General features: G+C 39.8%; 1 protein-coding gene across 6 annotated transcripts; it reads right to left on the minus strand.

The window, feature by feature from the left end:
* Positions 1 to 4486: 4486 nt before the first annotated feature.
* Positions 4487 to 15375, minus strand: stau1 (staufen double-stranded RNA binding protein 1). Of its 6 annotated transcripts, none has more exons than XM_027146569.2 (15): positions 15171 to 15374; positions 14258 to 14544; positions 12806 to 12927; positions 12549 to 12705; positions 12124 to 12274; positions 11773 to 11944; positions 11073 to 11168; positions 10675 to 10887; positions 7100 to 7243; positions 6868 to 7014; positions 6534 to 6609; positions 6118 to 6431; positions 5900 to 6022; positions 5428 to 5507; positions 4487 to 5281 (listed from the first exon to the last, which is right to left on the minus strand). In XM_027146569.2, exons 2-15 carry the CDS (start codon positions 14445 to 14447, stop codon positions 5194 to 5196), a joined length of 2073 nt encoding a protein of 690 aa, XP_027002370.1. In that variant the 5' UTR covers positions 14448 to 14544; positions 15171 to 15374; the 3' UTR covers positions 4487 to 5193. The 6 variants fall into 6 exon arrangements, with proteins under 6 accessions (XP_027002370.1, XP_027002369.1, XP_027002368.1 ...); XM_027146568.2 differs by having other exon boundaries at positions 12124 to 12277; XM_027146567.2 differs by having other exon boundaries at positions 12525 to 12705.
* Positions 15376 to 15835: the final 460 nt, after the last annotated feature.

Here is a 15835-nt window from a genome sequence, read left to right on the forward strand (position 1 = left end):
AGGAGGGATAGATAGATAGATGAATGGATGGATACTGTAGTTGGATGTTTGGATAGAGGGAAGGAGGGAGGGAGGGAGGGAGGGACGGACGGACGGACGGACAGACAGACAGACAGACAGACAGACAGACAGACAGACAGACAGACAGATGTGGAATAAAAACACTGTCAATAATAATCGTACGTAATTCAAAGCATTTGTGTGTAAATTTTAATTTTGCGGAGTTGGATCCCAAAACCTACGGCCAAATTCAGTTGTTCAAATACAACTCCAAAATGTACGACTATGACAGTTTACACACACAACGCTTGTTTTCACAACACCTCTTTTTCACTCACGAAAACGGTGTGCTGCGAAACAACTGTCAAAAATACGTCATCACGTTCACAGGCATTACTATCCGAGGGAAGATGAATCGATTCCACGAAGTGTGCATGCGCCCCACCCTCTTTTAAACCACTAGGTGTGAGGTGTGTGTGTGTGTGTGTGTGTGTGTGTGTGTGTGTGTGTGTGTGTGTGTGTGTGTGTGTGTGTGTGTGTGTCTTTTATGTAGGCCTATCTCATCACGCTACAGACTGCAGTGATGACCTCCTAAACAGCTGTATTCTTTAAGCACCTAATGTAACCTTACTCTGAGAGCTAATCTTACTTACTATAGTTAACCTATCTCTGTAATATTACTCCTCTCTGTTATTAGTGATAACTAAGCCTTAAACATGTCCGAATTTGGAAGGAAAAACCAACTTACCTGAGACGATGAACAGTGTTGTAATGTAACGGAGTAAAAATACTTTGTTACTGTACTTAAGTAGAAATGTCACGTGTCTGTACTTTGCTATTTAAATTTGTCAACTTTCAACTTTTTACTCCACTACATTTCCTAGATAAAATGTATACTTTTATTCTGTTATATTTCCACTAAGCATCTTCGTTACTACAAAATAAAATCAGAAGAAATGTGTGGGAGGTTTGGTGAATCACTGCTCCTAGATTGGAGCAGTACGGAGTACGCTGTACGGAGAAGCACAGGTACGCGCATCGTGCACGCGCAGTCAGAGCTGGAGGTGTTAATGTATAAACGGAAAGCTGCAAATACAGCAACCAAAAGCAGTGACATGTCACTATTCTTATTACCAGAGTCGTAGCACAAACAAAATATTAATGCAAACAATCCATATAATACTAAATAAAATAACATTTATTGATCTGGTCTTTGTGAATATTTGTTTATTAATGACTGCATTCATTGGACACACTGTTTGTAGAGAATACACACATACATGAACTGATCTGATTCAAGACTAGCATCATTACATCATGCATATAATTTTGGTGTCCACTTTTGGCATTTAATAATACCATAACTTTTGGGTTACTATGTAGTCATATAATATATAATATAAAACTCTTCTTGTTTTAAATTCTCACTGAGAGCTAAACCCCCTAAAGATGAAATCCTAGAACCGCCCCTGCTCTTATTCCTACCGAAAATCACTGAAATGTTACTTTTTACTTTTACTTCAAATACTTAAGTACATTAAATATCAGAAAATGACTTTTGATACTTAAGTACAGTAAATATCAGATAGCCTACTTTAAGATTTTTACTTGAGTAAAATTCTAAAAGGTGACTTTCACTTCTACCAAAGTCTTTTTCTAGTATGATACTTGTACTTTTACTCAAGTATTGCTTTCTAATACTTTATACAACACTGACGATGAGTGAGCGCTTGGCTGCTGATCCGCCATTTCGGCGCCAGTGGTTTAAAAGAGGGTGGGGCGCATGCGCGCTTCGTGGAATCGATTCATCTTCCCTCGGATAGTAATGCCTGTGAACGTGATGACGTATTTTTGACAGTTGTTTCGCAGCAGACCGTTTTCGTGAGTGAAAAAGAGGTGTTGTGAAAACAAGCGTTGTGTGTGTAAACTGTCATAGTCGTACATTTTGGAGTTGTATTTGAACAAACACGCAAAATCTCGTATCTGTAAACTGTCGTGGCCGTAAATTTTGGGATCTAACTCCGAAAAATTAAAATTTACACACAAATGCTTTGAATTACGTACCATTATTATTGACAGTGTTTTTATTCCATAGACAGATAGACAGATAGATAGATAGATAGATAGATAGATACTTTATTAATCACAAATTTGTTGAAATGTCCAGTAGCAGCAAGTAAAGACCAGTAAATACAGTTAAAGATACTAAGTCACTCCACAGTTTGTGTGCTTCCACCCTTCCGTAGCTGAGAGATGTATTGTGTGTGTGTGTGTGTGTGTGTGTGTGTGTGTGTGTGTGTGTGTGTGTGTGTGTGTGTGTGTCTAATGTCCAGGAGGACAAAAGAGTTCCTCAGTCTTGTGGTGAAGCATGACAGAGACAGCAGTCTTCCACTGAACACACTCCTCTGAATATGTTGTGCAGAGGATGGTGGGTGTTGTCCAGGATGGAGAACAGTCTGTCAAGGGTCCTTTTCTCTGCCACGGTCCCCAGTGGGTCCAGCTCTGTCTGGCTACTATTATTCGCTCACACGCATTCAGTAATCACCTTTATACAGGTTAGGGTAGCAGTGGATCTGAAGCCTTTCCCAGGAACAATGAACATTATAATTCTCTGTAGATTTGACAACAGTCCCTTATAGAATTTATCTACCTACCTACCTACCTAAATATATATATATATATATATATATATATATATATATATATATATATATATATATATATATATATATATATATATAACCTACTGGCATGCTTTTCTGAGGTAGGACGAAACCCATGTCTATGCTGGGAGAATATGCACAGATGTCCTTCTCAGCCATCAACTAGAGCTGCAGGATTGAACCAGGCCCCGTGGAGCAAGTTGCGTGCAACCTACTAGCAGCTATTATTCATTCATTCATTCATTCATTCATTCATTCATTCATTCATTTTCTACCGCTTATCCGAACTTATCCGATCTCAGGCGTCATCGGGCATCAAGGCAGGATACACCCTGGACGGAGTGCCAACCCATCGCAGGGCACACACACACTCTCAATCACTCACGCAATTACACACTACGGACAATTTTCCAGAGACGCCAATCAACCTACCATGCATGTCTTTGGACTGGGGGAGGAAACCGGAGTACCTGGAGGAAACCCCCGAGGCACGGGGAGAACATGCAAACTCCACACACACAAGGCAGAGGCGGGAATCGAACCCCCCAACCCTTGAGGTGTGAGGCAAACGTGCTAACCACTAAGCCACTGTGCCCCCGCATCTATTATTATTTCAGAAATTAAAATTTTGTTGTGATATCGACTGTCTTGTTTAGCATGTGTGAACATGTGTATAACTTTTGACAAGTGTAGCTTCTGTATTAGAAATTAATGCGAAAGAAAATAAATACTACTTATTTATTTTTCCAAATTTATCCTAATTTTCTCAAATGTAGGTTTGGATTTAAACCATTGTATTGAATGTGGTTTAATACGTTTCCAACATGTGAGAACACTGCGCCCTCTAGTGGGTATTATTTAGATTTCTTCACCAATTTATACAATACTGTACAGTGTGCATAAAATCATACAGATACAAGTCAAAAGGTTCAGTGTGATCTCTGTGGTTATTGGAGATGCTTTTCTGCTCACATTGGTTGTAAAGAGTTAGTATACAATTTCTTACATCTTTCTTACAGCTCAAATCATTCAGGCTATTTTCCTTAGAGCACTCTTTTCAACAAGGCAATTCCAAGCACAGACCTGACACTACCTTAATGCTTATTGTTTTGCCCAAAATGCTGTGTAAACTCTAGGGACTTTTGTGTGTAAAAATCCTAAAAAATCCTTCCTGAAGCCATGAAATCTCCATGATTCATGGTTGGTATGAGATTATGTTGGAATGTTTGGCAGTGTTGTTTGTTGCCAAACAATTCTTTATATTTAAATAAAAAAGTTCTCTCTTGAATTCATCTGACAATAGGACATTCGTCCAATAGGTTTCTGGGTACAGTTTTTTTAACGTTTTCATTAAAGGTGACTATTGATAACATCCTTTGACTGACTTGTGTGAAGTCCAGCCTCTGATCTTGAAATCCCATGTTTATTACCCAAACTCATGACTTCAGTTAATCCTTTAAATGAACTCATACCTATAGCGGCTCACATACTTTTTCTGAAATAGCCATTTGATGTTGAATAATTTGCCCGATAACAAATTTGTTTTACTGGGGTATCTTTATCTGGTTTTAAGATATAATTAATGATCTGATCAAATAACCTCTAGTATTCTGTGTATCCTAAATTAGTATGTTTTTGGAAGTGGAGCATTACACACATCTGCTGGTATGGTAGAGTAACAAAATCTAATATTCTGAAAACCCTGAGATTTCATGTTAGATTGGGACAAATAGAGGATTACAAATAGAGAACCCCACCTGATGTTATTAAAGTTTAATTAAACTCATTTCTTCTCTCATTTACACAATACGCTAAGAGTCCAATTTTAGAATAGAATTTTACTTGCAGGTTTACACTGAAGACTGTATGACAGGGTTTAAGTAGTGCTTTAACCACAATAACTGAACACTAACAACCCTCACACACACTCTCTAACACTCTCTCTCACACTCTCTCTCTCTCACACACACACACACACACACACACACACACACACACACACACACACACACACACACACACACACACACACACACACACACACACACACACACACACACACACACGACACCACCATACATCAAAACAGGGATTAAGAAATTACTTTCCCAGTTCTACATGGAGATGTGTTTTAATGTTTTTATGGTGGCCACCTTAAAAGCACTAGAGAAAATCCAATATGACAGAGAGCACTTGCCTTAGCTTCATCATATCCTCCTAACATTTCATACTGCACATCACAATAGCTGCACATTCTCAAAATGTTAAACATTAGAATGGCTTACTTTCTAACAAAGAAAAAAAAGCTGTCTAAGTTACAGTTCACATCGTTTTTGCAATCAAAAACAAAAAAAAAATGGATATGATGAAGCAAAACAACTATGATTACAAGTAAACATCGAGTAGGAAAACTGTTATCATGTTTAACTGTGAAACTGCGACACTTTAGAAAGATTAAAATTCAGTGTGAATAACTCTACCTCTGTCTTTTCTCTAGTGTTTCCTAAATGGAAAAAAACAATTAGATATTCTAGACAGCGCCATCCAGAGTTTTTCCCATGGTGCTTGAGTTAGCCGGTTTGAGCAATGTGTCACCTACAAGGTCCTGTTTGCCGCACCTATATTGAAAAACAAGGGTAAAAATATCAGTTTTTAAATATTTTTTTCAACATATCATAGTAGTTCTATTATCTATATACGAAATGAACAAAGTGGTGCATGGGATAGTTTTCTCACTCAAAACTATACAACTCAACAGACTGACCCAGTAATTGGTCCGTTAGCTGGCCGTTCACTGGACTGTTGGTCAAACTCTGAAAGGAGCTTCAGTATGTTGAATGCAGCCTGTGGAAAAAAAGAAAAATGAAGTTTAAATCATTTATATGACTGCAACAAATGGCATAGATCTAATTTAAGAGCTTTTATATACAGTAGCTTATTTGCCTCCCGGGTTGTTCAGATAGGGTTCCAGTTGGAACTCGTGACCCTGAACTGTCTGATGACCAGAAACTTCAAGGATATTAAATGACTACAAGGCTGTAAAACATTTATATGGATAAAACAATATTTGCTGCTGTTAGTGGATTATTTGATATATAAAAGGTAATTAATGAAGTTAATTAACATGATTTAAATGTCGAGTTGGGTGCCTAGAGTCATCAAATTTTCTTTGCATAAGCCATTGTTATAGATCTTTAAAGAAAAATTTGGAAGCAGTGCAGTGTCCAGTGTCATACCATGTCGTGACAGGACTCCACGTCCTTCCCGATACCATGACTTATAAGAGGCGGCTGAGAAGAGCAGTTGATGAGAGACACAAATTCGTTCTTGTTGTTCTTTGGAAAGTCCTTGTATTCCACCTGTGGTGAACAGGGTACAACAATGAGGATCTTCCTTTTCATATTCTGATAACACAAGAATGGGCATATACAGTATGCTGCAGTTAATGGAGTACCTGTAGGCCTTGAACAGTAGCCAGGTATCCAAGCTGTTCGGATGGTTTAGTGAAGGGACCATGTGGTCTCATAGCTAGATTTTTACTTCCCTTCAGAATGCCTTCAGCTGTGGGAGAAGTACCAGCGTACAGCAGCTCGTTGGCAATCGTTGCTGTCAGTGAGGCCTTGGCCTGGTTGGGACGGCCATAGTCCTTGGCATGGGGTCCCTGGCAGACACCAACTGCCTGTGCCACCTCAGGTACCATGGGTAGAATGCCAGCAGGAAGTTGCTGATGGCTGAGGAAGGGCACACGGAAATCCTCCTCCTTTGGGACTGAAATTTATAAAATGTGTATGAGGACACAGGATTACAGCACATGTGGAAGCATTTGACAACCTTACAGTACATCTTTGCACTTTTTGTAATGACACTTACCCAGACCCCCCTCCTCTACTGAGCTTGGCTCAAAAAAGGTCACTTTACGTCCATCTCCAGGTTTTTTCAGAGAAGGCTTTAAAATAGATACAAAAGAAAAACTATTAAAAAACTGTACAAAACACTAACAAGTCCAAAAACTCAAACACACTACATAGCATCACTGCTAAGAAATTAACAGCCAACAGATAACAGGTTACTACATCTTGTCACTACTGTATGCAAACATCAGTGTTTTATCTGTAACATTTGCCCCATTCTTTTGCCTTGATAGCTCCTTATTAGAGGTAGGAGGGAATCTCACAAATAAAAACACAAACGTTTAAGAATGAACCTTCTCTTCTGTTTTCAGTGCTGGTTTGGGAGGCTGAGGTTGAGGCACTTTAAATCCCAAGAGCTCCAGCATCTTCTCTGCAGCATTCCTCTTGGCTACCTTTTTACTTGGACCCATACCTTCTGCAGTCTGACCAGTGACTGAGACCTGATAGAGACAGCTTGATAAATGATTCAATAAATATAAATTAAACGTTTGTATGACTAAAAACGTATGCCTGACAATGACAAACCTGCATCACAAACTCCCTACGCCGGGGCAGTCCTCTCTCTGTCACGAGGATGTACTCTGGCTCTTTCTCTTTCTTAGCCTGCTGGATCTGTGCCAGTCTGCTGATTGGGTTAATTCCCTGCCCATACTCTGGACTGGTTTGCAACTACAAACAAGACAGTCATTTTAATTAACTTCATGCATGTGTAAAAACATGAACACCTATACTACTGTACATACAGTACAGACCAAAAGTTTGGACACACCACCTTTTCAACAAGACAGTGACCCCAAACACACCTCCAGGCTGTGTAAGGGCTATTTGTCCATGAAGGAGAGTGATGGGGTGCTGCGCCAGATGACCTGGCCTCCACAGTCACCGGACCTGAACCCAATCGAGATGTTTTGGGGTGAGCTGGACTGCAGAGTGATGGCAAAAGGGCCAACAAGTGCTAAGCACCTCTGGGAACTCCTTCAAGACTGTTGGAAGACCATTTCAGGTGACTACATCTTGAAGCTCATCAAGAAAATGCCAAGAGTGTGCAAAGCAGTAATCAAAGCAAAAGGTGGCTACTTTGAAGAACCTAGAATGACATATTTTCAGTTGTTTCACACTTTTTTGTTATGTACGTATATAATTCCACATGTGTTCATTCATAGTTTTGATGCCTTCAGTGTGAATCTACAATTTTCATAGTCATGAAAATAAAAAAAACTCTTTGAATGAGAAGGTGTGTCCAAACTTTTGGTCTGTACTGTATCAGATTGTAAGTAACTTTATAGCTCACCATCCACTGAGAATAGACATCATTTACACTAGTTAATACACCATCCCTAATATAAACCTAGAAATGTTACATTTAGTAATCAGAAATCAAAATTTATGTATTAACTGATAGTTTTCTGTTTTATTCTGCAGCCATTGGCTTCAGTCCAGAGGACAAAACAAAAAGCATGGTCACAAAATCCTAAAAGATCATCAACAGTATTCAGCCCCTAGTAGTTTTGCCACTCACTACTTTTGTTATATTCAGTCCCAGAGTTCCGGACGGAAATTACCATGGTTTTCATTGTCGGAGTGTACATTCCCCCAGCGCTAATGCAAATGAGGCTCTATGTGAACTCTATGGGGCTATTAGTGATCTGCTGAATGTTCACCCCGAAGGACTGTTTATCATCGTCGGAGATTTCAATCATGCAAATCTCAAATCAGGGCTCCCTAAATTCAATCAGTATGTAAACTTTGCAACGAGAGGGGAAAACACGCTGGATCATGTTTACACAAACATTTCCGGCGCACATCGTGCAGAACCCCCACCTTGGCTACTCAGAGCACATCCCTTTTATGCTAATTCCAGCATACCTACCACTCGTCAGACGCTCTAAACCGGTTCTGATGCAGGTGAAAACTTGGCCAGCAGGAGCCGTCTCTGCTCTTCGGGACTGCTTTGAGTGCACCGACTGGAACATCTTCGAGGAGGCTGCAACCAATGGTGACTTCGTCAACTTGGAGGAGTACACGACATCAGTAACCAATTACACCGGCAAGTATATTGATGATGGATTGATTGCTGAAGACTAGAGACCTAGCCTTTAAAACAGGGGACAGGGTGGCCTTAAGCAAGGGCCAAACACTCCCGAACCATCAGAGAAGCAAAGCGCGCACATGCTCAGACAATCCACAGCCACTGTCAGGAGAGCGGAGACACCCTGCGCATGTGGCAGAGCATACAGGCGATCACAAACTACAAGACAGCTTCACCTGCCTGTAATAGCAATGCCTTTCTCCCAGATGCGCTGAATGACTTCTACACTCGGTTTGAGGTGCAGAAAAACGTAGCGGCAAGGAAGACCATGCCTTCCCCTCAACAATCAGGTACTCTGTCTATCCACGGCAGACGTGAGGAGAACTCTATGCAGAGTTAAACCATGGAAGGCTGCTGGACAGGAACAACATGCCTAGCAGGGTGCTCAGGGAATGCGGAGAACAGCTAGCAGATGTCTTCACTGAAACCTGTCAGTCCGGATCGGGAACAGCATCTCTAGCACCACCACACTGAGCACTGGAGCCCCTCAGGGCGGAGTGCTCACCCCACTGCTGTTCACCTTTCTGACTCACAACTGTTCAGCAATTCACAGATCGAAGCAGATCATCAAGTTTGCAGATGACACGACCGTGTCTCATCAACAAGAACGAGGAGTCAGCATACAGAGAGGAGGTGCAACAGCTAACTCCCTGGTGTAGAGCCAACAACCTGTCTCTGAATGTTGATAAAAACTAAGATGTTTGTTGACATCAGGAGAGCACACAGCAACCACTCTCTGTTGAACATCGATGGATCACCTGTAAAGACACCAAAATTTCTAGGTGTTCATCTAACATAGAACTTCCCCTGGTCACTCAACACCAGCTCCATCACCAAGAAAGCCCATCAGCATCTCTACTTCTTACAAAGCCTGAGGAAAGCACATCTCCCTCCCCCCATCCCGACTACGTTTTCATTGAGAGCATTCTGGGCAGCTGCATCACTGTCTGGTTTGGGATCACAAGACCCTGCAGCGTATAGCGAGGACAGCTGAGAAGATCATTGGAGACTCTCTTCGACTCCATCATGGACATTTAAACCACACGCTGCATCTGCAAAGTCAGCAGCATTGTGGAGAAGCCCACACACCCCTCACACACAATCTTCACCCTCCTGCCATCTGGAAAAAGGTACCGAAGCATTCAGGCCCTCACGACCAGACTGTGTAACAGTTTCCTTCCACAAGCCATCAGACTCCTCAATAACTGAACTGAACTGTACCGAGTACATCACACACACGCACAATCAACCGCATTAACTGCACAGACCTACACTAACACACTCTTCTAATATACATCCATGTATTCAGCATCACCCATATCAAACTGTTTGCATGCTGTTTTGCAGACAGTTTTTGCTCTTTGCACATGCCGTCGTTCACATTTCAGTCGATTGCTGTATTGCACAATACATTACAATACCTCATGTAACTGCTGCTATAATACTAACGTGTTCATTAGAGTATTTCTTCACACGCAATATTGAACATACAGTATTTGCACTGGTCGGTGCTGCTTTTGTGTATTGTCTTTTGTGTATTGTCTCTTGTGTATTTGTCTTGCTCTGTTTGCACCAGGTTGCACAAATGCACTTTATGTGGCTAGGACTACTTACTTAAGTCCTTAGCACTGGCTTTGCCATATTTCACTGTGTACTGCAACAGCTATATATATGGTTGAAGAGACAATAAAAGCTTCTTGACTTAATTACCAATGACCTTTTCTACAAATGGTTTTCAGTTTAGAAATGACTTCAGCATTATACATTTTAGGTCTTGTGTCTAACTCCTAGCCTGACTGCTAGCTGTTAAGAGTTTGAGAGGCTGTGTCTGAAATAATCAGGGCCTAAAGATGACTTGAAAAAAATAAAATAAAAAAAATCACACTGTCATTATAGATTATAAAATAACCTCAAATGTAATGGTGAATGGACATACAAACTATTGACCTTGTTCATAAAATGTCGCTGTTGTAGATACATGATAAGCATTTACAAAGCAAACTTACAATACCTTTATAATTGATTTGGTTTTCTTTTTAATACGAGGTGGCATCTTGTCTGTGACTGGTAGTTGAGGCAACTTCCGCAGCTCCTCCAGAACAGCAATGGCAGCAAGCTTCTTGGCAATCTTCTTGCTCTTGCCCTCCCCTTCTCCAGTGAACTCTCCCACAGTCACTTTCACCACAAAGGACTTCATGTGAGGTGGCCCTGCCTCTTTCAGCACCTGATCCCAAATTCCAGGCAAAAACAAACATATATACATATATATATATATATATATATATATATATATATATATATATATATATATATATATATATATGGCTATATATTTGTCAATGTGACTTTTTGTGATGTAACATTATATAATTCTATACATTTCTGGGCAAATGGAAGGTTCTGGTATACCTCAAAGTTCACTGGCATGTTCCGCTTCAGTGCAATCTCAAATACTTGGCTGATCTCAGATTTGTTAAGGTTTTCTTCTTCTGGTTCTTTTCTTGTCTAAACATACATACATAGATTATATAATTAAGTTACACCTTGCCAGAATTTACATGGCAGACCTTACATGGATAACAGGCAAGAATTGTCCATGATACGTAGCCTATCATCCATTTTAAGATACAGCATTAAACAGTGATAAGCTTTAACCCACATTACAGTGTGTAAATAAATAGAATTGAAAGAAAAAAAATTACTTCAGTCACTGTATGTGTGGATGTGTCACAGCAGAAAGTGAAGTGAAAGTGAAGTGACGTGACATACGGCTAAGTAAGGTGACCCATACTCAGAATTGTTCTCTGCATTTAACCCATCCAAAGTGCACACACACAGCAGTGAACATACACACCCAGCATCCGGGGAGCAGCTGGGGGGTTGGTGCCTTGCTCAAGGGCACCTCAGTCGTGGCCGGCCCGAGACTCGAACACACAACCTTCGGGCTATGAGTCAGACTCTCTAGCCATTAGGCCACGACTGCCCCCTAGAAAAACTATTACAGAAGATTCTGTGATGATGTTTAATCACTGGTTCCATCTCTTCACACAGTGCCTAAGCAAAAGAGGAGGGCTACCAAACGCAGTACTTAATGCCATTAATGACCTACCTCAACTAACTGCTGTAACAGTGGCTCTTTTTGCAAAGATTTGATAGCTTTAGCAGCAGCGTCATGCTTGGCCGCCTGACGTGTGCGGCCCTTTCCGTGGAACTGCTGCCCTCCAATGGATAACTCCATATGATACAGCACCGGTGCCACCGGAGGAAACGGGTAGTAATACCTGGTCAGGTAAAAGCCAAAGGTCAAATACATTCATATTTATATGTACTGTGTTTGTGAAACAAAGCACTAAGTGTAGTTAGCTAAGCCGTGATAATTAGCTAAGCCGTTTGAGACTTAGCTCTCTTCATAAGCCTACGCGTTATACTTCTATACAGTGATAGTACAAGGGGCACATACTGTTGCATGGAGCGAGCGTAAGGCCCCGGTGCTCTGATATTGTAGTTAAATGTGGGTCTCATTCCTTGGTATGGGTCTATAAGTTTATAGATTGGTTTCTTCCCCAACTTCATGCACAGTGCATTCAGCTCCACAGTGTGTGTCATGCTGTCTGCTAAGAGAAAAAAATGTCAAAAAAAAACAAAACCCAAAGGACAGTCTTTGATATTCAGGTAACAGGACTGAATATAAAGTGCTTTATGTGAAGAATACTGACCAATTAAAAGCTCAATATAGGTCAATATGATATGAAGGCCATTTAAAGGCAGCAGGGTATTAGTCCATATAAATGGTTTTAAGATGCTTGAAATTTCACATTTACAACAGAATAAAAGGATTTGTATGGAAGTATCAGAACATACACTCAGGGCCTCTGTAGAACCCACCTGGGTTCCGACCTTGGTGTCGTGGGATTCTGTTATTAGGTTTGGGCAGTGTGGTCTGGGTGAGAGCACAGGCTGCTGCAGAGTGCTGAGCTTTCTTTATACTGGTGCCCTCTGCATCCCAGTGCTGCTCCCCCAGAGTCAACTGCACAGTAAATATCTAGATACAGAGAAAGAAAAAGCATGATAAATATAACTGGAGCAAGGAGAAATGAGACATTGAGACAGAAAGAACAGAAAAGAGTAAACGGAAGTGTTACCTTTGAATGGGCTGGTCCTTGCTCGCTGAGTAGCTTGTACTCAGGCTGGATCTTATTGTAACGGGCTAACTCATTCACCAGACACATGGGGGTCTTCTCTTTAGGGTTTGCCATGTTAGAAGCTACAAACAAATTAACATTAATCTTTTTTTTTTGTACAGTTAAATATAATAATTCTATGCCTATATAAAATTATTTTGCATACAGTTCAACCGTATTTTTTATTATTTTGTTACATTACTTACTTTAAATGAATTTTTCAGGTTGTCAAAGTTAAATACATTTCACAACATACATTCACAAAAGTATTTTTAGCCTATACTACAATACTCAATAAAAGTATTTTTTAGGACTTAACTGAAGCTCATCTGTGGTAAAATTAATGTATTGTACACGGCATGGAAATCTCCATGGGCATAAATCTCAGGAGGGGACATGTCCCTCCATCCGAGGATTGTCCAGCCCAAAAAAAATTTTTTTAAAAATATAGCACTTCTTTATTGTGAAAAATATATGTATGTATACCTAAATAAATGTGTAAGTAGAAAAAAACCCGTGAAAATGCATTTAGAAATGCATTTGGTTTGACCCACTGCCTTCTTTCCCAGTTCATCTCACGTACTCTGCACACACGAGTCAAGTGTGTGGCTGCGGCTCAATTAATGTTAAATTCCATTAAGTAGGGGATTTTATTCACTTTAAACAAAGCAATTCTCTTTAATGTAGTTGATTAGTTGATGAAGACTCCTTCATAAATTAGTTGCGGCAAAAATGCTGATTACCGATGTAATTTTCCATGAATCTGCTATATTAGCGATTAAAATCTCACTTATCTAGTTAACGTTAGCATGTTTACGACAGATTGTTGCACTGCAACTAACACGCCAAAGCCGTCGAGAAAAACTTTGAAAATAACCAAAATGACGCAGTCTCCATGCTACAATAATAATGATAAAAGCAAAGTTTTTCACTGTGGGGACATATCTTTATAAGTACAATTAGACTGTATTATTTGTGTCCCCTTCAAAAATTGCTCATGAGAAATTTTAGATTTATTGTCCCCCTTACTGTGAAATGAAATTTACGCCCATGCATATTTCTGCGTATATAAAAAGCCCAACAGCCGACTGTGTGCATGTCAGTGCAAAAAGTCATGAGGTCAAACAATTTTGTACAGATCTCCAAAATGGGATGGTGTCAAAACACACACTTGGGAAATGTTATGGAAGATGATTACAAAATCCAGCTGTGCCAAGTTTATCCAAGGAGACTTCAGGCTGTAACAGCTGCAAACGATAGTGTCTGAATGCTTGTGTAAAAATTGGATTTTTGCATCTTAAGCAAAACTTATGAATTCATTTAGCCCAGTTTGGTGTAAGGGTTTAGGGTAAAACCGTTTTGCATGCACCACGTATGCAAGCTTTTTCAGTGTATAAACATACTTTCACCTACCTGTAGGGTTACAGAAGGGTGTAGCTGAGGCAGAGGGCAGGGCGGAGCTTCGTAGTGGGTGACTGGCACTTTCTGAAGGTAAGGAGCCAGAAGCTGAAGGAATACTGAAGCCAGGTTGGGGCTGTGAGAGCTGTAAAGGAGCAGAGCTGGGGACAGGGCTGGAGGGAGACTGGAACTGAAGCTGGGACATTCTCTCTTGTGATTAGGAAAACACTTTGCAGTCTGGGACAGGATTTTCACAGGACAAGCGTTAAGCGAGAGGAAGGTTTAAGACTGCAAAGATTTGCCTGCAAGAAAAGACAACGCAATTAAGAAATGTCACAACAGACCACTTGCAAAAAAAAAAAGCTAGAATGTTTTTTTTTTTTTTTTTAATTACGATTCCATACAACATGTAAATAAATTGGTTACTGATAGACATTGGGTCCTTAATCAAAGTGTTTGTTGTTGGTTTTTATTTTTGGAGTTATACAATTTCTAATACTTAAACTGGAATCTTAAGAGTGCGACATTTCTGTAGGATAATCTGCAATAATATTGTATTATATCTTCTAGCGAATGTGAAATTTGACGACAGTGTAACAATAAACGTAGCTGTAAACCGAGTGCTAGCAAACGTTAGCTTGTACAGATACAATACAGCAGGTCACCGTTAGTCATTGTTACACGGGGTTAAATAACTGATATGTGATTAAAATAAAAAAAAATTAAAAAAAACAAGCTCAATTGAGTGCATGTGGGACAGAAATGACAAAACATGGAACTAAAACGTTTTATGTTCAATTGAAGAATGTGACATTTTATCACTGGGGCCAGAAACTGATCAGAAGATAAAGCTAATGTTAATAACAGCTAGCGTCAAGTCTGTTAAACCAGAGCAAAGCCTCTCCTTCAGCCCTCCACAACACCTCACCTCGTTCTATTTAGGTCCGGTGGGAAATTAGTCCATGAGAGAGAAAGAAAGAAAGAAAGAAAGCACGTTAACATTAGCGTCCAATTTTAGGGGAGTGATTTAATAGGGGTTTGAATTAAAATATAGGTGAGGTAGAGCAGAGAAAGTAGACAGGGCAAACACTAAAGAGAATCGCCTAATGGTCCAGCCACTCCCGGAAATTACATCACTTCCGGGGCTGTTTTTTTTTTAGAGAGCGGCTGAGACAGAGTTGTTTACTTAAGATTTAAAATGACAAATCCTTAAACAAGGGGTTCTGAAATCCTTTACCTCCTTAATTACCTGCTTAAAAAGGGGACAGACCATGCTCTGAACTATTCTAGTATTTAGATTTATTATTTAAATAAGTAGAATATTTTAATTGTTTATTCAAATGTATTCATGGGTTGTTTTGTGACCACAATGAACAACAATGATAATCAATTTAATTATAATAGTGTTTTCTAGCACTGACTTTTTTTTTTTTTTTTTTTTTTTTTAAATTCCAGAGCCTCAAACCACGGACATATTCATAACAGCCATATTCATAATAAATATTTGGCCAGAATTTCCCTGGCATTATTAAATTAACAAGAGAATGTTTTATGCACTATACTCATTTAGAAATCAAATCCACATTGTATATT

Source organism: Tachysurus fulvidraco, chromosome 5, assembly GCF_022655615.1.
Source record: "Tachysurus fulvidraco isolate hzauxx_2018 chromosome 5, HZAU_PFXX_2.0, whole genome shotgun sequence".
Taxonomy (NCBI): domain Eukaryota; kingdom Metazoa; phylum Chordata; class Actinopteri; order Siluriformes; family Bagridae; genus Tachysurus; species Tachysurus fulvidraco.